The 25,511-nt window shown below is 49.5% G+C and overlaps 1 protein-coding gene across 1 annotated transcript in view; it reads left to right on the forward strand.

The window, feature by feature from the left end:
• OLFML2B (olfactomedin like 2B) overlaps positions 1–24,644 on the forward strand; it is a 40,033-nt gene extending 15,389 nt beyond the window's left edge. The window contains exons 4-8 of the mRNA XM_003943382.3: positions 1,705–1,881; positions 7,757–7,982; positions 9,256–9,789; positions 22,815–22,991; positions 23,546–24,644. Of these exons, the coding sequence (XP_003943431.2) occupies positions 1,705–1,881; positions 7,757–7,982; positions 9,256–9,789; positions 22,815–22,991; positions 23,546–24,147 (1,716 nt within the window). The 3' untranslated portion in view covers positions 24,148–24,644. The remainder of the gene's footprint in view (positions 1–1,704; positions 1,882–7,756; positions 7,983–9,255; positions 9,790–22,814; positions 22,992–23,545) is intronic.
• The last annotated feature ends 867 nt before the right edge of the window (positions 24,645–25,511 follow it).

A 25,511-nucleotide genomic window follows, 5' to 3' on the forward strand; every position in this document is an offset into this window, starting at 1 on the left:
CAAGCAATTCTCCTGCCTCAGCCTCCTGAGTAGCTGGGATTACAGGCACATGCCACCATGCCCAGCTAATTTTTTGTATCTTTAGTAGAGACGAGGTTTCACCATGTTGACCAGGATGGTCTCGATCTCTTGACCTCATGATCCACCCGCCTCAGCCTCCCAAAGTGCTGGGATTACAGGCTTGAGCCACTGCGCCCGGCCCATTCTGGGCATTCTTAAAACAAGACCTCTTTCTCATGGACGTTAGCTCTCCTAGTTAATTCTGTGAAGTTAGAGAGGCTGGTTTAGCCTAAGTGTCACGGAACACTCTGAGCCCTTTCAGCGCTCAGGATCTGGCATGCAATGAAATGCCATAAGAATGGCATGGCTGATGGTTTCAAAGCCAGGTTCATTTAACAAGCACCTACTGGGCTCTCTGGGCAGCCCCTGTAGGAGCCTCAGGAGCCGCAGTGTCTGGGTGTCACTGCCTGGATATGCCCACGTCCCCTGCTCTGCTCCGTTGGGTCTTCCCTCTAGGATGTTAGTAGCATACCCCCGGGCTGGAGGGCTGAGCCTGGCAATGACTGAGATTTTATACTTCCTGCATCTGTCTGTTAAAGAAAGAGGGAAAGCAAACACATCTTCTATTTCACATGGTCCCTTCCTCAACCTCATAAACAGGGCCCAAAGGAGAACATCACATTAAAAAATTAGATGCCCATGGAAACCTTAGTATGAGGGCCAAAATTGGATCTCAGTGTAGCCAAACCTCTTTAAAAATAACTAGAGGAGAGGAGGCACTTCTAAGGCTGTTGACAACTCTTCTTGATTGAACTCCCATTCAGTGTTCACCTTCCCTAGGAAGCTGCCTTGGATGCCTCCACTCTCCTGCTCTCACCTTTGCCATTTACAGAAGCTGACGTGGTTGGTCCATCCCGTTACAGTTGCCAGCTCCCCAACCCGACCCAGGTCCAGAGCCCCGGGGATACCTAAAGCCTTTCTTTCTGTAGCACTGGACTTAGACGCTCGGGGGGAACTCAGCAGTGCTGACTGACTGAAATGCAGCCTTGGCCATCTCTGGTATGAACCAGCTCTAATTTGCCAAGTAAGAGGTCATTTAGTGAAACAGTTTTTATGGGTAAATAGAAAAGTTTGAAGCCGGACTATCAATTTTCTATGTAAATGATGCTTTTAAAGTGCCAGGGAATGGTTTATGGTCATTAGAAAAGCAGACTGGATTTTTTTTTTTTTTTTTTTTTTTTTTTTTTTTTTTTTTTTTGCCACCTCTTCTAAAATTGCTTTAAAAGCCCCTCTTTCGTTACCGAGCTACTGGTTCACATGTATGGGATGAGAGTCAATGGAATTCATTAATGTTCTTCAACACTGGGTAAGGCTGGGCTGTATGCAAAGGACAGAAAAAGAGCCCGGTGTCCTGGTGGCCCAGAGACTTGGCCGTGTTATTAATAGAACAGCTACGGTAGTTCGGGCAGTATTTCCTGTAGTTGGACATCCCGGCACTGAGCTGCCCTGGAAATGCTGCCTGGGGACCTGGCACCAGTGCCCTGCCCAGGACTGGACACATTCTCTAGCCCCAATCACTTGTTGGATGATTTCTCCGCCTGTCCATTGTGTCTCTGTGCTCTGAGCAAAGATGGCTGCTAGCTGCCTCCTGCTTGTCTTCAGGATACTTTAATGGATCATCCTTTTAATTTTTTTCCTTCTTAGGAAGTTTCTAAAAACCTCACCAAGGAAAACGAACAAATCAAAGAGGACATGAAAGAAATGCGAACCGAGATGAATAAGCAAGGCAAAGAAAACTGCTCTGGAAACATCCTAGATGGCGTGCCAGACATCCGCTCAGCCCTGCAGAGGGACGCAGCAGCAGCCTACGCCCACCCAGAGGTACGGCCCCAGCCTCCAAGGGGCTCTGATCACAAGCCCTGGAAGTGTGACACCAGCATCTCTCCTCTGCATAGAACTTTTCAGGGTTCAGTCCTTTCACAGAGAGGAGCTCACTTCATCCATACAATAGTTCTGTAGCTTCTGTAGGTTTGATGAGCAGCTGACCCCGTTTTAATTAACACTGAAGCCCCAAGAGGTTTGGCAGGTGTTGAAGCTAGAACTGAAATCTGAGCCTGAGTCCCAGCCCCCGTTTTTTTCACAATCTCACATCCCACCTTTGTGTGTGAACATCTCTTGTGTTTGTAAATAGGGAGGACATGCATGCTGTCTTGTCTAGGACCATCCTGGTTTACTCCTGCTGTCTGCCGTGACTTTTTTTTTAAGAGACAGGGTCCAGCTCTGTCACCAAGGCTAGAGTGCAGTGTTGTGATCATAGCTCAACATTCGCAGCCTCAAATTCCTGGGCTTAGGTTATCCTCCTGCCTCAGCCTCCTGATTAGCTAGGACTGCAGGGACATGCTACCATGCCTGGCCAATTTTTAATTTTTTTTTTGTAAATGCAGGTTCTTGCTATGTATTTTTCGTCAATACGGCTGGTCTCGAACTCCTGGCCATAAGCAATCCTCCTGCCTCAGCCTCCCAAGTCACTGGGAGGACAGGCGTGAGCCACGGTACCTGGCCCTGGCATGGTTATTAATAGCACCCTCTTTTACTCTCAAAAATGCCCCAGTTTGGAAATGAATTATCTTCCCTCCCTCCTCATTTATAGGAGACTTTGTAATTTACTACCTATTTTCATCACTATGCCATGTGGCCGTCATCACAGGTCTAGAAAAGCAGGCCACACAGAGATCAATATTCTCATTTTGCAGATAAGGAAATCGATCCAGCTCTGGTCCTGTTCTCCCTCATTGAGTTGGGAAGTGGTGGCAGAGGGTCTCAAACCTCTGTTTCTTCCCACCCAGTTGTGTCCCTAGCACGAAGTTAGCCACGAATGGAACACTGTCTAATATGATTGAAGTGATACCGGAAGACCCACTTGCTTGAAAATGCCTCCCCATTTGGTGCCTGCTTCTTTTGGCTCCAGATCCTACTAAGTTATGTTTATGTACTAAAAGTTAAATGTGTTACCATTTAATGTATTGGGTTGTTTACTGAATGGTTGTCTAAGAAATAGGCATTAATTTGGAAGATAATCCAAAAGAGTGGAAGAGGAAACAGGTAAGTTTTGGTGGCAGGACTTGAAGGTTCCTATCAGCAAGGCACACTATTAGCGAGACAGGTCTGGATCAAGTGGGCAGCCAGGGGATGGCAGCATTTAAGAGAGACTTTGTTTACCTTAACTGGTTACCAGGGGTTGATGGTAGATGGCAGAGTTGTGGCACACTGGTTTCCAGGGAGTGAGTTCCAGGTGGGTCACTGAGGAATCTCCTCGGCTTCAGGGAGGTGTTCTGAGTGTGGGTTAAGCAGGGCGTGAGACAGCTGGAGCCCCTGAGCTGGTTCCTCTGTATGCTGTGGTGTGGAGAACGTTGGGGAAGCATTGCTCTGCAGGACTGTGTTGCCTGGACCACTGAGAATTGGGATCAGAGAGGAAGGAAAGCTGGGTATGTGGGCTTGAAACTCTTGGGTAGGGCAGTTCATCAAAGTGGTGACAGGCAGGCAGCGGCTGGGTTTGGGGATCCTGGGCACACATGTTCCAAAGGCAGGACTGCAGGCAGATTGGGGCTTTTGGGGCAACAAGCCCTGAAAAGAATATGGTCCCTCCACTCTCCCCAATATGTAACTTAAAATAACAATTCCAAACCATAAACTAGCCATAAGAAAGGCCAATAATTTTCTGGCTTTGCCCATGATGACTACTTTGGTGCTTTTTTGGAAACATCACATTCCTTCAAAAATTATTTTGATTCTCATTTTGGGTGTCCCTGACATGCTGGTTACTGAGCACATGTTTAATCTGCTTAGTGGGGCACCTCTGAGTGGGTCTGAGCTCATAAACCAAGGGGCCAGAAGACATGTGGGCTGGAAGGGAACTTGAAGTCTCCCACTCATTAAAGCTGGGGCACAGCGTCTCTTATCTCAGCCCACCTGGCATCAGTGGCCCAGCTGCCCAGTGGAACCAGGCGTCCCTTGCCTGCTCTGGCTTCCAGCTTCCCATTTGGCTGAGCTTAAGAATGCATCTGTTGTCTTGATGACACATTATGTGGTATGTTCAGAAACCCGGCTCAGATTTCCTGAGGGCAAGCAGCAAACCAAATCAAATACACCAAACCCCTTTTCTCCTTGCTCAGCAAAGTCCCTTCCTCTCCTCCAGTCCCCATTCATCACACCGCTGAAGTTAGCACAATCCTTCCCTACCAGGGCGGTGGGGCAGAAAAGGGAAGTGGTGCCAGAGGCTCCGAGGCAGGACCTTGCCGTCCCTCTCTTTAGTGAACCCCATGCCAAAAAGTGGGCGGAAGGGGCACTGGGTTTGGTTTATTTTCATGGTTCCTGTAGGTGATGTCAGAGCTTTCTTGGAATGGTGAGGGGTAATTTGTTGAGGGCTTCTCTCTAAGATGGTCGTTGCCTGGAGGGTTGGCACGGGGCTCTGAGGGCTGGGTTGGGAGTGGAGAGAGGAGGGTTGGGAACATTCGACGCCAGGAGCTGAAGTCATACAACAGACTCTTGGATTCACAGAGAAAGGAAATCGAAGCTTGGTGGGGGCCGCTGCCGCCCCGTGCAGCCTGTCGCCAGTGGATCTGAGGAAATTATATGTTCCCTGGCAAGGGCTGTCCATGGTCTTGCTCCATCTCCTTGGCTGGGAGAAGGCACTGCAGTTCCCACCCTTCCCCAAGAGCCTGGAATTAAAGACAGTTCCTGGGGTTTGCGGCGAAGAAATGACAACCTGCTTTTGCAATGCAGAGGGAGACCAGGGCCCGGTAATTAGATGCCCTTTGGCGTCTGAGTCACGGGCTGTGGCCAGGGTCTCCTGACAGCCTGCCGGGCTGCTCTTCCCAGTGGGAAATGAGGGATCTCCCAAGTCTGCTGGGTGGAAGCCAGACCACGGCTCGGAGGACTTGGGGAGGCAGGCGAGTTTTTGGATGGCAGGCAAGTTTGTCTTGTGGTGACAGCTGTGGGCAGAGGGCTTAATGGAAGGAAGAGGCAGGGCTGAGGGCAGGCAGCCTGGGGCCAACCGGAGTTGTGGGGCTTGAGAAGCGCTCCTCTCAGCCACTTAACTGATTGACTTTAACCAAGTTGCTGAATGATTCTGAGCCTCTGTTTCCTCATCTGTAAAATGTGAATGATGGCATCTACCTTCCCCATTGTTGTAAGGGTTAAAAATAATACAAAGGGACATGGCCATAATAAGTGTTCATTAAAATATCATCTCCGGCAAGCAGATATCGCCTACAGCTGAGGTGGAGGTTACATCACCAGCAAGAACAAGGAATTGAGGGAGGGGCAAGGAGCCGGAGTCGGGGGCTGCCCCAGGCACAGCCAGGCATGTCAGCCTGTTTCCCCTGGGCAGAGAGAGCAGGCTGGCAGAAGGTGTCCCCTGCCTTCAGAAGTCGGTCACCACTGTGTGCTAGGGAGGGAGAGATACATGAGCCCATTGGCTGTGCCATCCAGATGAACTCTCTTGTGAGAAAGCAGCATAGGCTTGGGGGTGTTCTTGGGGGTAATGAAGACTCAGGGCTTTCTCCAGGCCAAATTGTAAAGATCAAAGCAAGAGCCTGGTTTGCTTCTTTCTGTGCAAAAGGAGTGCATTGGTCCTGGTGGCCGGGTCCCTACAGCCAACATGGAGTGGCTAAAGGCCCCGCCCTGCCTCGGGGCACCTGGCATCCAGGAACACAGGTTTGAGCTTCCACATGAGCTCTGCTCTCTGGGTGGCTTCTGCCAAGGCCTAGAATTACAGGATTAAAAGGAGCTCACCCCCTCCCCCTGGTTGAGAAGGGACCTCATGGTTTAGGTGGCTGCAGGAAGCCGTCTCTTCATTATTCAGCCATCAGAGTCCTGGGGAGCAGGGGGCCATGCTTCTCTCAGGCTCCCACGTTTCTCTGATGAAGCCACCACAGCAGCTGGACCCACCTGTGGAATGGCCCTGAATCGGAACACAGTCAGTTCACAGGTCGTATGCCTAAGGTCCTTTGCTTTCAAAGGTGGGTGATTATAATCCTGGGCAGGGAGTCTGCCTGGACAGGCCGACGCAGGACCTGAGAGCCTGCCACACTGTGGACATGAGGGCTTTCTCATTGGGCAGCAGCTCTGTGGAGGACAGGTGCTCCATCTGCATGATCAGAGCTGTCACAGGGGCACTCTCATAGTGCCATCCAAATGCCCAGTCACCCGGCCATGTGCTGCCTACTTTTAAGCATCATTTGTTTGACAATATCAAATGCCAGTTACCAATTCCTTGGGATTTGTTATGATTCCAAAGTACAAATATTAGGGAGCCTCCATCCAGATAAATCAAAGATGAACAAGAAATGGTCTCTCTTCTTTCAGATTCCCGTAGTCTACAGAGACTAAACAGTGCCTATGGAAAGCAAGCTAGGAGAAGTGTTACAGTAGAATCACAGACTTATATTCATTAGGACTTGTGTTCAGCTTGGGTGAGAGACCCAAACATAAGCCTTAAACAATAGAAAGTGTTGTTCTTTCATGTAAAAAAAAAAAGCTCTGGAGGCAGGCAGTCCAGAGCTGGTATGATTAGCTCCAAGATGTCATTAGTAACTTTCATCCTCAAAATCCCCTCATGATTACAAGATGGCTGCTCAACTCCAGCCATTCTGTCCACATTTCAGTCCAGAGACTTGAGGAAGAGAGCAAAAGATCCCTCCCAGCTGAGCCAGCTCCCCTTATACAGAGAACTTTTCCAAATGCACATCCCACCAACTTCTTCCCATACCCTACTGGCCAGAATTCAGTCCCAAGGCCATCCCCATAACAGCAGGACTTCATTAGTAAGAAACAAGAGGGCAGGGAATTTGAGTAGTCAATGAGAAATCTCTGCCATAAAGCACAAAATGCTTCTTGGGGAAGATGGATGAATTCTGAATTAGAAGGTCCAGGAGTATTTTCCTGGGAGCCTGAGATTTTAGCTGGGCCTTGAGAAGTAGACAAATAAGGAGCTATATTGGGGGAAGGAAGTATAATGGCTTTCCAGGCAGAGAAAACAGTCTGAACATAGATCCAGTGGCTCAGGAGAGCCAAGAGTTTCAGTAGTCAGCCAAGTGACCGGAGTGCCTAGGGCATGGGGTCCAGGACACACAAGAGAGAAGAATGCTGGCTAGGTCAAGATCAGTTTTACTTTGGCCTAAAGTATGCAGGACGAGGGTTGGGGGATGGGCGTGACACGTGTTTTAGGAAGCTTATTCTGGTTGCTCTAGTAAGTTTCATCCTGAGGCGGTGTGCATCCTGGTCCTTTGGCTTCAGGTCCCAGGCCAAGCACCCTCCCCTCACATGGATCTCACTGGAAGCAACTTACAGCAGATCTAAGTCACCCAGCATCCCTAGGCCAGAGCCCAGAGGAGGACTGCATTCTCTGGGCAGTGTGATGAGTCAAGCATGGAGACTGATTCTAGAACCAGACTTCCTGGGTTCAATCTGCCTTACCACTCACCTGTTGTGGGACCTTGGGAAATGTATGTAACCTCTCTGTGCCTCAGTTTCCTGATCTGTATATGATCATGATAAATATAGAGCCTACTTCATAGAACTGTTGAGAAGATTAAATTAGTTAACATACGTAAATGTATAAAGTGCTTAGAACAATGCCTGGCTCTTCGGAAGTGCTGCTGTTATTAGCACGGCCTCGGCTCCAGCCTTGCCCCACCTGCCCACTGCCTTTCTGACCAGTGACCTGACCTTTCCTTGTGTCCCCTCTGAGGAACAGTATGAAGAGCGATTTCTGCAGGAAGAAACCGTGTCCCAGCAGATCAACTCCATCGAGCTCCTGCAGACGCGACCCCTGGCTCCACCTGAGGTGGTGAAGCCGCAGCGGCCCCTGCAGAGGCAGGTCCACCTGAGAGGCCGGCCAGCCTCCCAGCCCACCGTCATCCGGGGCATCACCTACTATAAAGCCAAGGTCTCTGAGGAAGAGAATGACATCGAAGAGCAGCGTGAGTTGGGGTCAGCAGGGCGGCATTTTTAGTTCCTTCATGGTGCTTTTGATGAGCACATGAAGTCTATTAATCATTTTTTTTTTGTAGTTAGAGCTCTTTGTGTTCTAAGAAATGTTGGCCTCTCTATGTTCCATCTCTGCAGCCTTCCCTGTTTCGCTCAGAATAAAAACCGATGTCCACGCCCAGCCTCTAAGCCATGCATGCCCAACACCTGCCCTCTCTCTGATCTCACCTTTGGCCACTTTCTCCCTCTTCTGCTTCAGTCACGCTGGCCACGCTGCACCTGGGCCACTGCAGGCGCATCCTGCCTCAGGGCCTTTGCTCTGCGGTCACTCACCCCTGGAATCCTTGTCCCTGAGGGCTGCTTGCTGACTCCTTTACCTCCTCCAGGCAGCTGCGCGTCTCCCCAGCTCAGTGAGTCTCATCCTCACCACTTCATTCTTCTCTGCACCTTTCCCTTCCCTTCTAGGTTTTTTGACTCTCTTTACCCTACTCTTTGTTCCCTATAGCACCTTCAAGTGTACAATGTTGTCTATTATCTAGTGTCTCCACCACTAAATGGAAGCTCCATGAGGTCAAGGATCCTTGTTTTGCTCACTGTTGTTATCCAAACTTCATAAACGTTTGTTGGAGGCCAGACACGGTGGCTCATGCCTGTAATCCCAGCACTTTGGGAGGCCGAGGCAGGTGGATCGCGAGGTCAGGGGATGGAGACCAGCCTGGCCAACGTGGAGAAACCCCGTCTCTACTAAAAATACAGAAATTACCCAGGCGTGATGGCGCGTGCCTGTAATCCCAGCTACTCAGGAGGCTGAGGCAGGAGAATCCCTTGAACCAGGGAGGTGGGGGTTGCAGTGAGCCGAGATCATGCCGCTGTACTCCAGTCTGGTGACAGACCAAGGCTCCGTCTCAAAAACAAAACAAACAAAAAACCAAAAACATTTGTTAGATGGATGGATTGGATGACTCACTCCCAGCCATTGGGGTTCAGGGCCCATGATTATGCGTCCTGCCAGTGACCCCTGAGCCCTGGGGGGGGGGGGGGTGCGTGGCTGCAGTCTGTTCAGAGGAACCTCCTGGAAATACAGTGTCCTTCCATCTGTGCTCCTGTCCAGCTTCTTCCGAAATCCCAGCCAGGCCCCCTCTCTAACTCAGGCCACCGTGGTAAGGAAAGGCTCCCTCTCATTCACCTGCCCATGGCCATGTGCTCTTTGTCATCTGTAGGTTGTTTCTCTTCTGTGCCACAGTGAACTTTGTGTTTGTTTCACAGAAGATGAGTTTTTCAGTGGTGAGAATGGAGTGGATTTGCTGATTGAAGATCAGCTCCTGAGACACAACGACCTGCTGGCCAGTGCCACCCGGAGACCGGCAGCCACCCGTCAGGGACACAGCACTGCTGCAGCAACCGACCTGAACACTCGGGCCACAGCCTGGTCCTCAGCACTGCCACAGCCCTCTCCCTCAGCTCCCGGCATCGCCGACCCTGCCTCAGTGGGACCACTCTCTGCAACACTCCCAACAGCCTCAGCATCTCCAGATCCCTCTAGGGAATCAGTCCAGCAGCCCTCTCCTCAGGTACCAGCCACCACCATGGCCCACACAGCCACCCAGCAACCCACAGCCCCAGCTCCTCCGGCAGTGCCTCCCAGGGAGGAGTTGACAGAAGCTACGCACACAGCCCCCGTGCCTCCCACCACAGTCAGAACAGACTCAATGGGGAAAAATGCTCCTGCTGGGCAGCAAACAACCCCTGCCAGTCCCACGCTGAGCCCTGAAGAAGAAGATGACATCCGGAATGTCATAGGTAAGTTCACTGTACATGGCCTAGGCTGAGCCTGAAAATATGTTGAGAGGAGGAGAGGCCAGATGGTCAAAGTTCCTCATGGGAATGGCAAGTGGAGTTATGCCTTTGACCAACGATTCGTTTTAACATCTAGAGTTTGTGTGTTATGAAAATGTGCCAGTGGCAAGAATGGGACTCTTTTTTCTAAAATATATATGTAAATTAATGAAGCCAGGATTTGCTTTCATGAGGCAGTTTTATAAATAGTTGTTGAGTGCTTTCTGTACACTAGGCTTTATGACGGGTGTTGGGGTATCCAGTGATGAATTAGTGAATTTTTCTGCCATAAGTTTACCAGGCCACAAAAGAACAAAGGGTTTCTACTGTGGGGGAAGTCCCAGATTTGTAGCAGAGTGAGAGCAGGGAAATACCCAGTGCCATGGGCCCTAGCACCAAAGCATGAGCCCCACCCATGGAGAGCACAGAAACATCATGGCGCCGTGTGACACGTGCTGTACCAGAGACATGGAGAAACAGGGAAGGGAAAGAAGGAATATTAGCTTGGCCTGGCTGCCAGGAAGGCTGGGGAAACTTTTCTAAGGAAGTGTCATTTGAGCTGGGATTTGAAGGATGAGTAGGAGTTTTCTAAGCAGAGAAGGGAAGCCTCCTGACTGTTAGGTCTAAAAAAACAAGGTATGTTCCAGAAGCTTAGAGAATGTAGCCCTATTCTGTGCCTGGGAGCTCCATGGCCCAAGAGAACTCAGAGCAGTGAAATAGGAAAGTAGGGAAAAAGGAACTGAAACAGGAAAAATGGGAGCTAGTTACAAATGTCCTTCCACAGAGAACTAAACCAAGCGTTCGTTAAATCACCACTGAAAAATAACGTCATTGAGTAATAATTTTATCAAATATTTGTTGAAATATTGATTTGACAGAGGATATGGCTTGCCCTGTCCAGATCTTTCCCTTTTCCCATCTTGCACGCCCTTGGCGGCCTCATTCCGAATCCCTCTTCAGCATAAGGTGCCAGCCGCTGCCAGAGGCAGGGTGGTGATGGAGCACCTGCAGAGTCAGACACTCTGGTCGCCACCATTGATAGCTGTATGACTTTGGCCAAATCTCAGCCTTCTCTGGGTCTCAGTATATGCTATGGTTTTCTGCAGGAAGTTTATCAGGCCATGATACAGGAATGGGTTCTTATTGGGTGAAAGTTTCAGAATAATGGCAGAGTGAGAGCAGGGAAATAGCCCCTAAAAATGATCCCCAGGGCAAAATCTCATGAACCCTGGCCTGGAGGAAGCTAAGCAAGAAGGCAGTTCTTGAGCCTCAGAGGTGAGGGTAGGAACAGGAGAGAATGTTTAAGTTTCTGAAGCGGGGATCCCGCTGTATTTCTCTAGACTGCCTTGGGGTCAGAGCAGAGGATACCGCTTCTGCAAGCTCTGAGCAGCCTGGCCTTTGTGCTCTTGAGAACAGGCCCTGAAGCCAGCACTCCACCTCCTCCTCTACCGTGGGAGTGAACTTCCCCGGGCCCCCATACCTCCACCACTTCAGCTTCCTGTCACCTTTGGTGAGAGGGAATGTTCCTCCAAATATTTGAAAATCCCTGTTGCCCCACCACAGTTTGCTAGAACTCTAACAATGAAGATGAGCTGCAGGTAGGACCCACACACCTTGCACGCCATCAGGCAATGGTGTTTGCCAGCCTGGGAGCCTCTTCCCTTGCTAGCCAGGAGTGAGTCTTCCTCTGTCTCCATAACCTGCTAACCTGGGTCCCAGCACCCAGCCTCTCCCCAGCTGCCTTCCCAGGGCTTTGCCACCAGTGAGCTTTTCTGCTGTTTTCAGGGGCCCTTAGAACTCTGTCCCCCTCCAGTAGCCTGATGAGATGCTGATGCCCAGAGAAACCCTGGGTCCCAGCATTCTACCTGGTCATAGAAATGACATTTTCTCTTGTTCAGTATTCTATTCAACTAGAATAGCATCATCATGCTGAGGATGTAAGGTTTGCTTCAAGACTAGCCTGTGGCATTTTTCAGAGGAGCTGGTGTTCTTACCTTTTACGTCGACTACAGAAGAAATAGACATGGACACAGATGTAGTGTGTTCTTCAAATGCCAAGGGGTGAGAGGAGGGGTGGCCCAGAGAAGAAGAAAGCTTTGGCCGTCTAGGTGATGTGGAACTTCCATAAGTTTGTTTCTGGGAATTATTTTCAATAGTCTGTCACTGCAAAGGCCAGATGAGGGGGCTCACGCTTATAATCCCAGCACTTTGGGAGGCCAAGGTGGGCAGATCAACTGAGATTGGGAGCTCGAGACCAGTCTGATCAACATGGAGAAACCCTGCCTCTACTAAAAATACAAAATTCGCCAGGCACGATGGTGCATGCCTGTAATCCCAGCTACTTGGGAGGCTGAGGCAGGAGAATCGTTGAACCCAGGAGGCAGATGTTATAGTGAGCCGAGATCGCACTGTTGCACTCCCACCTGGGCAACAAGAGCGAAATTCCGTCTCAAAGATGGAATTTTTATACCCTAACATTCTCTGCAGCCCCCAAAGTGCCTGTGCCTGGCCAAGGAAGGCTGTGATGGGCTGACATCTCCCGCCGTCAGTTAAATTAAAAGCCTTTGGCTGAAATAGACACGGGCCACTCATTTGCTACCTGGGAAAGCTTGTTTGCTGTTTCTTGAATCCAGCAATTTTGATTTTTGAGCTATGTAAGATGTGGTTGTAAACAGGGCTACTTTTAAAAGAAAGATTTTATCCCATGGTTTCCAATCCTGATTTTGTGATGTCCTAAAATGTCTACTGTTATTCTCAGGAGAGTTATAACATTTTCAAAAAAAATCCGAAACAAGTAAATTAGAATGTATTTTTGGCTGTGCAAACAAAGTATTTGGCCATAGTGTAGCTGTAGGACAGAGGGAGGAAAAACGTCGTCAGTAATTGGAGCCGGGGCTTGGGTAGGATTGGTACCATCTGAGAAGGCACTTCTGCTCCAGATAGCCCTGGCTTTGGGAATAGCCCCGGCTACTGCAGAGAAGTAAAACGGCCGCGTGGCCAAGGCTCTGCAGATTCCCAGACTTCAGCAACTACAATTCCTGATGCATTTTGTAGAAGGGGTTGGTTTAGAGTGGAGGAGGGCGGGTGGGAGGAGCAGACAAAGAGGGGAGTCAGTTTATGACAATACCAGAGAGAGCCTGGCTTCTATATGAAACTAGGAAATATCATGAACTATGAAGAATGTCTCCATCTCCCCCACAAAGCAGATGACTGTAACCACCCCCAAGGCTTGGCCAGCTGTGCTGACCATGCGGGGTGATGGCCAGTCCTGCCTGTCTTGTGTCAGGGAGGCTGGTCTGGGGCAGCCCAAGGAAGGCGATGCTGACGTGGGCTGGGGCGGCTTCCAGAGCCTCTGCAGAGCCCAAACAGCTCCCCCGGCCCCAGCTCCACGGCCCCAACTCCACGGGTCTCGGTCTCTTTGCTGGTGCTCCTAACCCAGCTCCCTCAGACCAGTGGGAATCCTGTCATCGTATAACACAGGAGCCCAGGTCCTAAAAGTAAGAATATAAATGTATAAAATATATACATTTATACATTTTATATGTATAAATGGATAAAATGTATCCTTGCAGGTGGTAAAGGACTGAGTCTAAGCCTCTTGATGAGGATAAAGAGTCGACTAGTATTAATAATTCATCCAGCACCACAGCATGCGCGACTGCAAAGATCCAAAGTGAGCAAGAAGTGGTCACCTTCCCAAAGTGCAAGGAGGCACCAGTGACTGAAGTGGCTGAGCACGTGGGAAGTGTGGCCAGCAACAGATGCCCGTGGTCCAGGGGCGTCGCATCGCTTCTGCCGTGGGGCTCCTCTCCGAGGGTGTTCCCCAGCTCACCAGGCTCAGAGGGCAAAGACGAACTCTCCAGGCAGAGCCAAGAGCATGAGCCGGGTGGGCAGGGAATGGAATGCAGCCCAGGTGCGCCGGCACAGATGGGGATGCATGAGGGAGAGTGTTGGAATTCCAGGTGGGGAGCTGGGGCCTGACGGTGAAGGGAATGAGAAGTAGGGACTCGATGCTAAAAGAGAGAGGGCTCTAACACGGAAACAATATTCGGATTCGGTCCAGTAGTAAGTGCTGAGCACTCAGGACGTGTGAGTGCTGTGGGAGTCAGGGATGCAGAGACAGAAACGGCAGGGGCCCTGCCCTGGAGCTGCGAAGCTTGTATGTGAGACCGACACAGACACTGACTTCGGTGCAGGGTGGTGAGCACTGGAGGGCACAGGCCACCATGGTCACAAAGGGAGACTGAGGCAGCCCAGGACCCTCTTCGGGAAAGCGATGCTGGCCTAGCTGTCTTGTAGCATGAGGGGAAATTAGGCAAAGGAGGGAAGTGGCATGGCAGTGAGAAGCAGCAGAGCAAACAAGAGCACCAGGGCCAGTGCCAAGTGACAACGTGGAGCCCGCACTCAGAAGGCAGGGGAAATGCCATGCCAGCAGTAAATACACAGCTCTTCTTCTTCCATTCATGGTGTGTATGTGCCTCTCTCTCTGTCTCTCTCCTTATGGTGCTCTTGATTTGCTTTTCCATGCCTGTGTAAGTACAGAAATCCAGGCGCGCCCCCATCTTATTGCACTCTGCGTTGTTTTACTTCGCAGATGAGAGCGCATTTTTCACCGACTGAAGGTTTGTGGGAACCCTGTGTCAAGCAAGTCCACCAGCACCGTTTTCCAACCCCATGTGCTCACTTGGTGTCTCTGTGTCACATTCTGGTAATTCTTGCAATATCCCAAACTTCTTCTTTGTATGTTATGGTGATCTTTGATCAGTGATCCTTGATATTACTGTTGTCATTGTTTTGGGGTATCACCAACCACAGTTATATAAGGCAGTGAACTTAATCCCTAAATGTGTTTGTTCTGACTGCTCCCCCAACTGGCCATTCCCATGTCTGTCTCCCGCTCCTTGGGCCTCCCTATTCTGACACACAACAATATTGAAATTAGGCCAATTAATAACCCTGCAATAGCCACTAGGTGTTTAGGTGAATGGAAGAATCCCACACTTCTCACTTTAAATCAAAAGCTAGAAATGACAGAGCTGAGTGGCGATGGCATGTCAAAAGCTGAAATAGGCCAAAAGCAAGGCCTCTTGTACAGAACAGTTAACCAAGTTGTGAATACAAAGGGAAAGTTCTTGAAGGAAATTAAAAGTGCTACTCCAGTAAACACATGAATGATAAGCAAATAAAACAGCCTTATTGCTGATATGGACAACGTTTTAGTGATCTGGATAGAAAGTCAGTCCAACCACGACATTCCCTTAAGTGAAAGCCTAATCCAGAGCAAGGCCCTAACTCTCTTAAATTCTGTGATGGCTGAGAGAGGTGAGGAAGCTGCAGAAAAAAGTTTGAAGCTAACAGAGGCGGGTTCATGAGGTTTAGGGAAAGAAGTCATCTCCGTAACATAAAAATGTAAGGTGAAGCAGCAAATGCTAATGTAGAAGCTGTTGCAAGTTATCCAGAAGATCTAGTGAAGATCATTGATGAAGGTGGCTACACTAAACAGCAGATTTTCAGTGTAGGCAAAACAGCCATCTATTGGAAGAAGATGCACCAGCTAGGACTTTCATAGTTAAAAAAAAGAGGTCGATGCCTGGCTTCAAAGCTTCAAAAGACAAGTTGACTCTTCTGTTAGGGGCTAATGCAGCTGGTGACTTTAAATCAAAGCCAGTGTTCATTTACCATTTGAAAAATCCTAGGGCCCTTAAGAATTATGCTAAATCTACTTTCCCAGTGCTCTATAAATGGAACAACAAAGCTTGGATGATAGCACATCTTTTTACAGCATAGTTTACTGAATAATTTAATCCCTTTGTTGAGACCTACTGCTCAGAAAAAGAGATTATTACTATTTTATTTATTTATTTATTTATTTATTTATTTGAGACGGAGTCTTGCTCTGTTGCCCAGGCTAGAATGCAGTGGTGCAATCTTGACTCACTGCAACCTCTGCCTCTTGGGTTCAAGTGATTCTCCTGCCTCAGCCTCCTGAGTAGCTGGGATTACAGGCACATGCCACCATGCCCAGCTAATTTTTTGTATTTTTAGTAGAGATGGAGTTTTAACATGTTGGCTAGGCTGGTCTCAAACTCCCGACCTCAAGTGATCCACCCACCTCAGCCTCCCAAAGTGCTGGGATTACAGGCATGAGACACTTCACCCAGCCAAAAGATTATTTTTAAAACACGACTGCTCTTTGCCAGTGCACCTAGTCACTGAAAAGCTCTCATGGAGATGTGCAAGGAAATGAATGCTATCATGCCTGCCAACACAGCCTTCATTCTGAAGCCCATGGATTAAGGAATCCTTTTGACTTTCAACTCTTACTATTTAAGAAATACATTTTGTAAGGCTATAGGTGCCATAGATAATGATTCCTCTGATGGATCTGGGCAAAGTGAATGGAAAATCTTTGTAAAGGATTTATCATTAAAAACATTCATGATTCATGGGAGAAGGTCAAAATATCAACTTTGACAGGAGTTTGGAATAAGTTGATTCCAACTGTCATGGATGAACTTGAGCGATTCAGTGGGGGAAGTCACTGCAGATGTGGCGGAAATAGCAAGAGAACTACAATTAGAAGTGGAGCCTGAAGATGGGACTGAATTGCTACAATCCTATGATCAAACTTGAATGGATGAGGAGTTACTTCTTTATTTTTGTTTTTGTTTTGTTTTGTTTTTTCTGAGATGGAGTCTTACTCTGTCATCAGACTGGAGTGCAGCGGTGCGACCTCTGTTATCAGACTGGAGTGCAGTGGTGCGACCTCCACTCACTGCAACCTCCTCCTCCCGGGTTCAAGTGATTCTCCTTCCTCAGCTTCCTGAGTAGCTGGGACTACAGGCACACGCCACCACACTCAGCTAATTTTTGTATTTTCGGTAGAGACGGGGTCTCACCATGTCGGCCAGGATGGTCTCAATCTCTTGACCTCATGATCCACCTGCCTCAGCCTCCCAAAGTGCTGGGATTACAGGCATGAGCCACCATATCCAGCTGAGGAGTTACTTTTTATGGATGAACAAATAAAGTGGTTTCTTGAGATGGAACCTACTCCTGGTGAAGACACCATGATCGTTGTTGAAATGACAACAAAGGATTTGCAATATTACATAAACTTAGTTGATAAAGCAGTGGCAGGGTTTGAGAGGTTTGAGTCCAAATTTGAAAGAAGTTCTACTTTGGGTAAAATGCTATCAAACAGCATCACACACTGCAGAGAAACCTTTCATGAACGGAAGAGTCAACTGATGCAGCAAACTTTATTGTTGTCTTATTTTAGAAAATTACCACAGCCCTCTAGCCTTGAGCATCCACCCATCTGATCAGTCAGCAGCCACCAACATCAAGGCGGACCCTCTACCAGCAAAAAGATGACGGCCCACTGAAGGCTTAGATAATCAGTATTTTTTAGCAATAAAGTATTTTTAAGTTAAGGCATGTACATTTTTTAGACATCATGCTATTGCATCCTTAATAGACTGTAGTATCGTGTAAACATAACTTTTATACTCACTGGGAAACCAAAAAAGACACACGACTCACTTTATTGTGATATTCGCTTTATTACAGTGGTCTGGAACCAAATCTGCAATATCTTTGAGGTATGCCTGTCTTAAAAAATGTAAATTACTAGCGTGAATTATACCATTCATCTTTATATTGTGCAATGTCAGTTTTAAATGCAAATATAAGGTCTTTCAACTTTTATGCAGAATCCACCAAAATGACTCATTTTGTATTTTGTAGCTCCTATATACGTATGTATTTTGTTCTTACCAGAATAGTGGAAACACTGCACAAAACTGACTCATCTGTTTTTGTTTTCCTTGATATGTGAACATTTTAACAACACTCCCTACCTTCAGCTTATCGAGTGAGGAAGGACTGAAAAGAAAAGGAATTCTAAGCTGTCCTATCCTTCCCTCTTCTGTATCGTTTTCGGCGTAGGTTGTTGTCTAATGCAGGGAAGTAACACAAGAAAGAATATGATAGGGTTCCGTGACCATTTGTGTTCCTTAGTATGCCACTGCTTTCTTTCTGCTTTCGGAGCATGATCTGGTTCAAATGGAAAACGTGGTCTTTGGGGTAATGGACCTACCTTGTGCTCACTTTGAGTCTCGCTGAACTCAGGTGCAAGTGGGTCTACCTGCAATTCTATGCTTATTGGGCATAGCAAACCCTATATGCAAGCGGGGGACAAGGAAGGTGGCCACACGCATCTTGCATTCTCTTCTGCTCACCCACACAGGCTGCATTGTTAAACTTCACATAAATACAAGTTCAAGGGTGAAAATATTAAGATGTTCGAGATGGTAACAGCAGATCATTAAATGAAGGGCAGCCTTTCTGAGCAAGGGTCCTGTGTGATTACACAGGTCATATGCCCATAAAGCAGCCCTGGGCATGGCACCCATGGTGAGTACAAGCAGCTAGGTATGGGCTAGAGATCTCAAGCCGGCAGACTGAGGGCCAAATTCGTCACACAATGTGTTTTTATGTTCTTGGATCTGAATGTCTTCAGGTCAGCTCTTCCAGTTCACCAGTGTCTTCTGCTGCCTTTTGTCTCACATTCAGCCTGAATCATCATTTCAGTTCCTGCCTGGCCCCTGTAGGCATCTGAGTTTGAGACCTCTGAATGAAGGCAGATGACAAGAAGTAAGAGGGGGAGGGGCTGATGTGCTAGGATGGGGATTCTGAGCTGCATGTGGTGGTTGGAGATGGTGAGTCATTAAGGATTTAAGAAGATGTGACTCTTGGAAAAGCAGCAAAGGGAATACTGGGCAGGTTAACTTAGAATTGGGCAGAGATGAGCCAGAGAGATCAACTGGCACAATTGGGGTGATCCAGGCAAGAGGTGGTGAGGTCTGAGCTACATCATAGAGGTGGAGGATAAGGGTCAAGGTGTTACTCAGTGCTGATTGGGAGTGTGGGCAGAGGGAAAGGGGATGTCAGGGATGACCTAGGTTTCTGGCTTGGTTGATGAATGGTGTGTCATGGCTTTTTCTGGGACAGTAAATACAGGAGGAGCAGGCTGTGAACTGAAGCAAATGATTTGCATTTTCAATCCTTTAAGTTTGAGGAGCCAGGAGGACACCCAGAAGGAAAGCGCCTCATAGGTAGTTGGATGGATTCAGGATGCTCAGAATCAGAGCCTGGGCTGAGTTGTCAGCAGGAGCTGAGTCTGCAGGAGCAATGAGGAGAGAGGAGGCTGAAGGTGGAACTCCAGAGAGTGACATTTGAAAGCGGGCAGAAGAGGAAGCACTAGTCAAAGAGCTGGAGAAGGCCCAACCAGGCAAGCAGGCAGGACCAGGAGAGAGTGGTGGTGGAAGCCAGGGGAGGGAAGAGACGCCTTCTCAGGTAGGTGGGTGGGTGCCAGTGGGGAGGTGGCTACCTCAGTTTCTGAGCAAAAGAGAGGCTTGACTAGAATAAGAGGACTGCAGAGCACCCCGAGGGAGAGTGCAGGAGCATTTTTGGCAGCAGACAGGTTGAGGGGCTGAGGGCCATGTGGGCATTGCCAATGAGGGTGACCAGGGGAGCAGATGTCCTGAGGACCCTGCTGGGGAGGCTTGCCAAGTGAGCACCAGAGCTGAGAGCCGGGGAGGGCCAGGAAAGCTCTTGCTTGCTGATTGATTTCTTTTCGAATGCTGAGATTCGAGGAGGTTTATATGTTGAGGGGAAGGGCCCCTTCTTTTCAGACCCTGGCAACCTTTGACACAGGGCCAGCTGCCTCCCAGGACTATTAGTTAAATGACGGAATATGTAGAAAGCACATAGTCAATGTCAGCATCATCGGCATCCTTGTCAGCCCTACTCTGGGGAAACCTAAGGTGAGATGCAGAGTGCATTCTCCTCTCTGCAGTTCCTTTGAACCTTCTCCCATCTTTCTGTCATCCCCCTTGAAGACGAATCAACATGCAGCGCCTTCTCTCCAAGGCTGATGGTTTGCTGCCAAGTGTGGGAGCATCTGAGCTGTCCCAGATTCTCAGAGCACAGTGATGTGTCTGGGTCTCATGGTTTACTGCCCTCTTCCCTCGATTCTGTCTTCAAATGCTCCGAAATCATTTGCATCTGTCCTGCCATTTCTGCCTAGGCTTGTCCACCTTGCAGGGCAGCAGCGTTTGCTCCCTCTGAGGGTCTGTGAAAATACAACCTGAGGGCCTAGTACCAGGACTAGGAAGCTACAAGTGGGGACTCCCCTCTTCCTACAGAAGTAAGGATGCCCTAACCCAAGAAGCTGACTCCATCTGTATCCATTTCTTAAGCCTCCAAATTGCCACCAGCTTACTGACTAAAAACAGAAATTTACCCTCTAACAGTTCTGGAGGCCAGAAACTCAAAACGAGTCTTGCAGGGCTAAAATCAAGGTGTCAGAAGGGCTGATTCTTTCCAGAGGCTCAAGGGGAGAATCCGTTTCTTGCCTTTTCCAGCCTCTGGTGGCTGCCAGCATTCTTTGGCTTATGGCCATATCACTTTATTCTTTGCTTTTTTCATCACATTGCCTTCTCCTCTCCTATAGTCAAATTTCCCTTTGCCTCTGTGTTATGAGGATATTTGTGACTTCATTTATTAAATAGGACCACCCAGATAGTCCAGTAGAGCCTCCCATCTCAGGAGTTTTTTTTATGTAATCACATTTGCAAAGTCCCCTTCATTTCCTTTTGTCCCATTTGCAGGCTCCAGGGATTCGGACCTGGATCTCTGTAGGGGCCGTTATTCAGTCTGCCACATCATCATCAGAGGGGACTCTCTGTGCACTCTGGTGAAGCAGGCAGGGCATGTGTTACCCTCATTTTACTGCTGAAGAGATTAAAACTTTTTGACATTATAGTGGCAACACAGACTTTGGAGTTGGTGGCCAGGCCAATACCAGAGCCAGGCCTCTGGCCCTAGCCTAGGGCACATCTATAGCCCTGCATTAGAGCCCTGCCACTACAGAGCCTCGGGGTGAGGCGGGACCCTGCAAGGATTTTTGGGGCTGCTGGAGCTCCACAGATGAGTCCTGACTTTCAAGAGTCCATCTGCAATTTCTGTGTTTGGTCAGAGAGGTGATGTGGCCATGGCAACCCTCGGACAAAAAACACCTCACCTCATGGCCATCTGTTGGGTTTGGGGGCATGAGCCAGGGGTGCCTCTGGACAGGGAATTGCTGTCCTTTCTGGGCTTTGCCAGGGCAGAGGACTGCCCAGCGGTGGCATGCTAGGGCTCACCTCAGTGCAGAAGGAGCGTAGCATCTTAACTGGCAGCCAGGGCCCTGCTTAGCTCCAGGGAATGAGAGCTTTTCCATCAAATCTCTGTCGCCAGGGCTCAGAGTCCTGTATTTTATTGTCTTGAACAGATGAGCTCAGCTCTTGGGGAACGAGGCATTGGCAGGGAGGTTCTTTTGTTTGTCTTATGGAGACTGAATCTCTCCCCGCTCCATCAGACCAGGACCTAAGAAACCCCACACTGAGCTGCCTAAGCCCTGCCACCTGCACGCAGCTATGGGGCCTGCCTGCAAAACATCGTTCATCCCACTTGAGCCCCCACCTGCCCCAGACCCAGGGCCAAGGGCCCAGCTGCCTACCCCTGTCCTGTCGGCTGCAGGGCTTGGACACCATCCTCACATCGCTCTGCGGGGAGCAGAATAGACAGAACGGATTGGAACAGTTTGGAAATGAGGGTGGCCTAGAATTTACAGAACTCTGGAATCCAAACTATAGGGCCTTTGTTACTTTTGTCCCAGGTGAGTGTCAAGGAGCAATTATTCTCACCACTCACCTGTGCCGTCAGCCTTGGCGGCAGGTGGAGCAGGGGTTCTGCCGGCCCCAGCCGCCAGCAGGGCTCAGGAAGCTGGGAGGGCAGGATTGATGCAGCTCTCTCACTGCCCCTCCCACTGCTCTCTTCCTACCTCTTCCATAATCCACGAGCGTGAGGGACAGAAGGAGCATACTCTGGTAGTAGTCACGGGTGACTTCACTATCATTCAAGGCTGTGTTCAATAATAATACCGCAGAGAAGCGTTGCAGGCTTTCAACTTGATCTAGAACCCAGTAGAGTTCCACTGGCCTTTTAGGGCCTCTCCTGGGCACCAGGTCACCCCAGAGCCACTCAGAAGGATAGTGCTGAGTCCCATCCCATTGTGGCTGACTCAATCTCTGAAGGAGGCGTCCACAGCCAGGGTCAGCTCCTTATTCAAGAACTTGGTATCTTGCCCCCCAGTTCCCCAGCAGGGGGGCCTGGCATCCTGCTCTCAGTAGTGACAGGGGCATGGGCTTGGGGATAGCCCTCTCAGACAGCACATGGGCCTCAGGGACATGAGTAGCCATTGCTCAGTTAGGGTTGGTCCCACAGCCTGGGGCAGCTCAGCAGCTGGCAGAGCTCAGAGTTCCTGGTTATGCCCAGCAGAGTCCTCTCCTCTGACCACGCTTCTCATGCTGTATGTTCACCCAGGGATCAGACATCTGGGTGCCTGAAGCATGCCAGACACTGTGTTCTGAGCACCGAGAACGCAGTGAGGAAAAGCCACATTCCCTCATCCCTCCGTGCCTACACTCCAGTTGGGGGCAGGCATGGAGGGAAGAGAAAGAAACACAAGCATTGTGGCGATGCAGGAAGATATGCTGTGTAAGAGAGCAGCCTTCATGGTACCCTGAGAGCTGAATGGAATAGAAGAGAATAGTTCTCCAGAGGAGGGTATGGTGTCATACAAGGAATCTGGATCTTAGGCCTTTGAGGGATAGGATTGAGAAGTCAGAACAACAGGAGCAAAGCATGGTGGCATAAAAGTGGCAAAAGATGGGCACAGTGGAGCCTCAGGTGTAGGGTCGAGTGTAGGGTGGATCAGGGGAGTAGCAGGAGATGGTGCGTGAAAAGTGTGTGGGGTCAGGTTATACAGGGCTGTTAAAGCCTGCCGAGGAGTCCAGACTCTAAATGGAAGAGCAGCAAACGTTTAGGGGGTGAGGCATCACTAGATCAGCCCAACACCTCAACCATCTCTTCTCCACCAGGAAGGTGCAAGGACACTCTCTCCACAATCACGGGGCCGACCACCCAGAACACATATGGGCGGAATGAAGGGGCCTGGATGAAGGATCCCCTGGCCAAGGATGAGCGGATTTATGTAACCAACTATTACTACGGCAACACCCTGGTAGAGTTCCGGAACCTGGAGAACTTCAAACAAGGTGCGTGATATGGATCCAACCCAGGTGGCTCCTTCCCTTCCCCATGCCCTCTGTTTTCGTCACAGCCGACCCTCTTTGGGTGGTAATGGCAGATGGGAAGGGTGGTACCTTCTTCTGATGGCTAGTGGTCCCCCTTGGAAAGTGGTCCCCCTTCTCCACTCCCTCACATTCTCTGCCTCTCAGTGCTGCCCCTCCTCGCCAGCTCCTGGGACGCGGGACAACCTCCAGTCCAGAAGAGAGTGGTGAAGCATCCTCCCTTTTCCATAACCCTTGACAATGTATGAACCACATTCATGTATATTAGCTCCCTGGACCCTTGAAACAGGCAGGTGGGAATTGTCACTTCCCTATGACAGATGAGGACGCTGAGGTGTGGACAGGTTAAATGACGTGCAACAGGACACTAGAAAGAGGCAGAGCCAAGACACAAACCCGGGTTTCCAGACCCCTCGTTGATCATCACTCACCTAACCACACGGGCCGCCCACCCTCTGCCATGCCACCTCCACTCTGCCACGCCACCCCAAAGCCTCTTGTTTTCTCCCCTCCTGCAGGTCGCTGGAGCAATTCCTACAAGCTCCCGTACAGCTGGATCGGCACAGGCCATGTGGTGTATGATGGCGCCTTCTACTACAACCGTGCCTTCACCCGCAACATCATCAAGTATGACCTGAAGCAGCGTTACGTGGCTGCCTGGGCCATGCTGCATGACGTGGCCTACGAGGAGGCCACCCCCTGGCGATGGCAGGGCCACTCAGATGTGGACTTTGCTGTGGACGAGAATGGCCTATGGCTCATCTACCCAGCCCTGGATGACGAGGGCTTCAGCCAGGAGGTCATTGTCCTGAGCAAGCTCAATGCCGCGGACCTGAGCACGCAGAAGGAGACCACGTGGCGCACGGGGCTCCGGAGGAACTTCTATGGCAACTGCTTCGTCATCTGCGGGGTGCTGTACGCCGTGGACAGCTACAACCAGCGGAACGCTAACATCTCCTACGCCTTCGACACCCACACCAACACGCAGATTGTCCCCCGGCTGCTGTTTGAGAATGAGTATTCCTACACGACCCAGATAGACTACAACCCCAAGGACCGCCTGCTCTATGCCTGGGACAATGGCCACCAGGTCACCTACCACGTCATCTTTGCCTACTGACACCCTTGTCCCTGCAAGCAGAAGCACAGAGGGGTCACTAGCACCTTGTGTGTATGTGTGTGTGCACGTGTGTGTAGGTGGGTATGTATTGTTTAAAAATATATATTATTTTGTATAATATTACAAATGTAAAATGACAATTTGGGTCTATTTTTTTATATGGATTGTAGATCAATCCATAGGCATATGTGCTGGTCTCATCCCCCCCCCCCCAGTTTATATTTTTGTGCAAATGAACTTCTCCTTTTGACCAGTAACCACCTTCCTTCAAGCCTGCAGCCCCTCCAGCTCCTAGATCTCAGATCTCAACCGTTGAAAAGGTTTCTTCGTCTGGGTCTCGCAGGAGGCAGACGACACCAGGAGCAGAGACGAAAGAGGCAAGAAAGAAGTGCTATGTGGCGGAAAAAAAGTTTTAATGTATTGGAGAAGTTTTAAAAACCCAGAAAAATGCTTTTTTTTTTTTTTTTTTTTTTAAATAAAGGAGAAATTTAAAATCAGCCCCCAGTGCACTTTTGTTCAGCACCGATTTGTCTGGCCAGGTGTTGGATCCCACTCCCGGAGGGAGACAAGGTCTGGTGTTCCTCAGACACGTTCTCCAGCTGAACTGGGCTGCGTCCAAGTTCAGTTCCAAGGAGCTCCCCCTCCCCTCCTGATAGGGGCTTCCTGGTGGGGGATCTGGAACGAGCCGACCCCTGCGTTCTCTTTACTTTGTGGCATTGATCCCTTCGTTTCTCTGTCGCACCGGCTTCCTTGCTCTGTTCTGCTGCTCCTCTGATCATTTCACCCAGGGTGTGGGGAACCCATTCATTCCTTAGCCCTGCTTCTTGAGCTCTGGTCTTTTTTTTTTTTTTTTTTTTTTTTTTGAGACGGAGTTTCGCTCTTGTTACCCAGGCTGGAGTGCAATGGCGCGATCTCGGCTCACCGCAACCTCCGCCTCCTGGGTTCAGGCAATTCTCCTGCCTCAGCCTCCTAAGTAGCTGGGATTACAGGCACGCGCCACCATGCCCAGCTAATTTTTTGTATTTTTAGTAGAGACGGGGTTTCACCATGTTGACCAGGTTGGTCTCGATCTCTCGACCTCGTGATCCACCCGCCTCGGCCTCCCAAAGTGCTGGGATTACAGGCTTGAGCCACCGCGCCCGGCTGAGCTCTGGTCTTAACGCACTGTTGAAAATACAAAGCTGAGTGAGCATGACCTTGTTCCTTCACTTCCTTAAGAAGTTCTCAATCAATCCATCTCTCTCCCCGTCTCTCCTCCCCATAACCCTGTCTGCCTTATCTGCTGTCCACAAGTGTGACTTTTCCTCCACGTTACACAAAACAGGAGACAGAACATCTGAAAAAGCCTCAGGCATCTCCTGAGG

The sequence above is a fragment of the Saimiri boliviensis genome, chromosome 19 (assembly GCF_048565385.1).
Source record: "Saimiri boliviensis isolate mSaiBol1 chromosome 19, mSaiBol1.pri, whole genome shotgun sequence".
NCBI classification, from domain to species: domain Eukaryota; kingdom Metazoa; phylum Chordata; class Mammalia; order Primates; family Cebidae; genus Saimiri; species Saimiri boliviensis.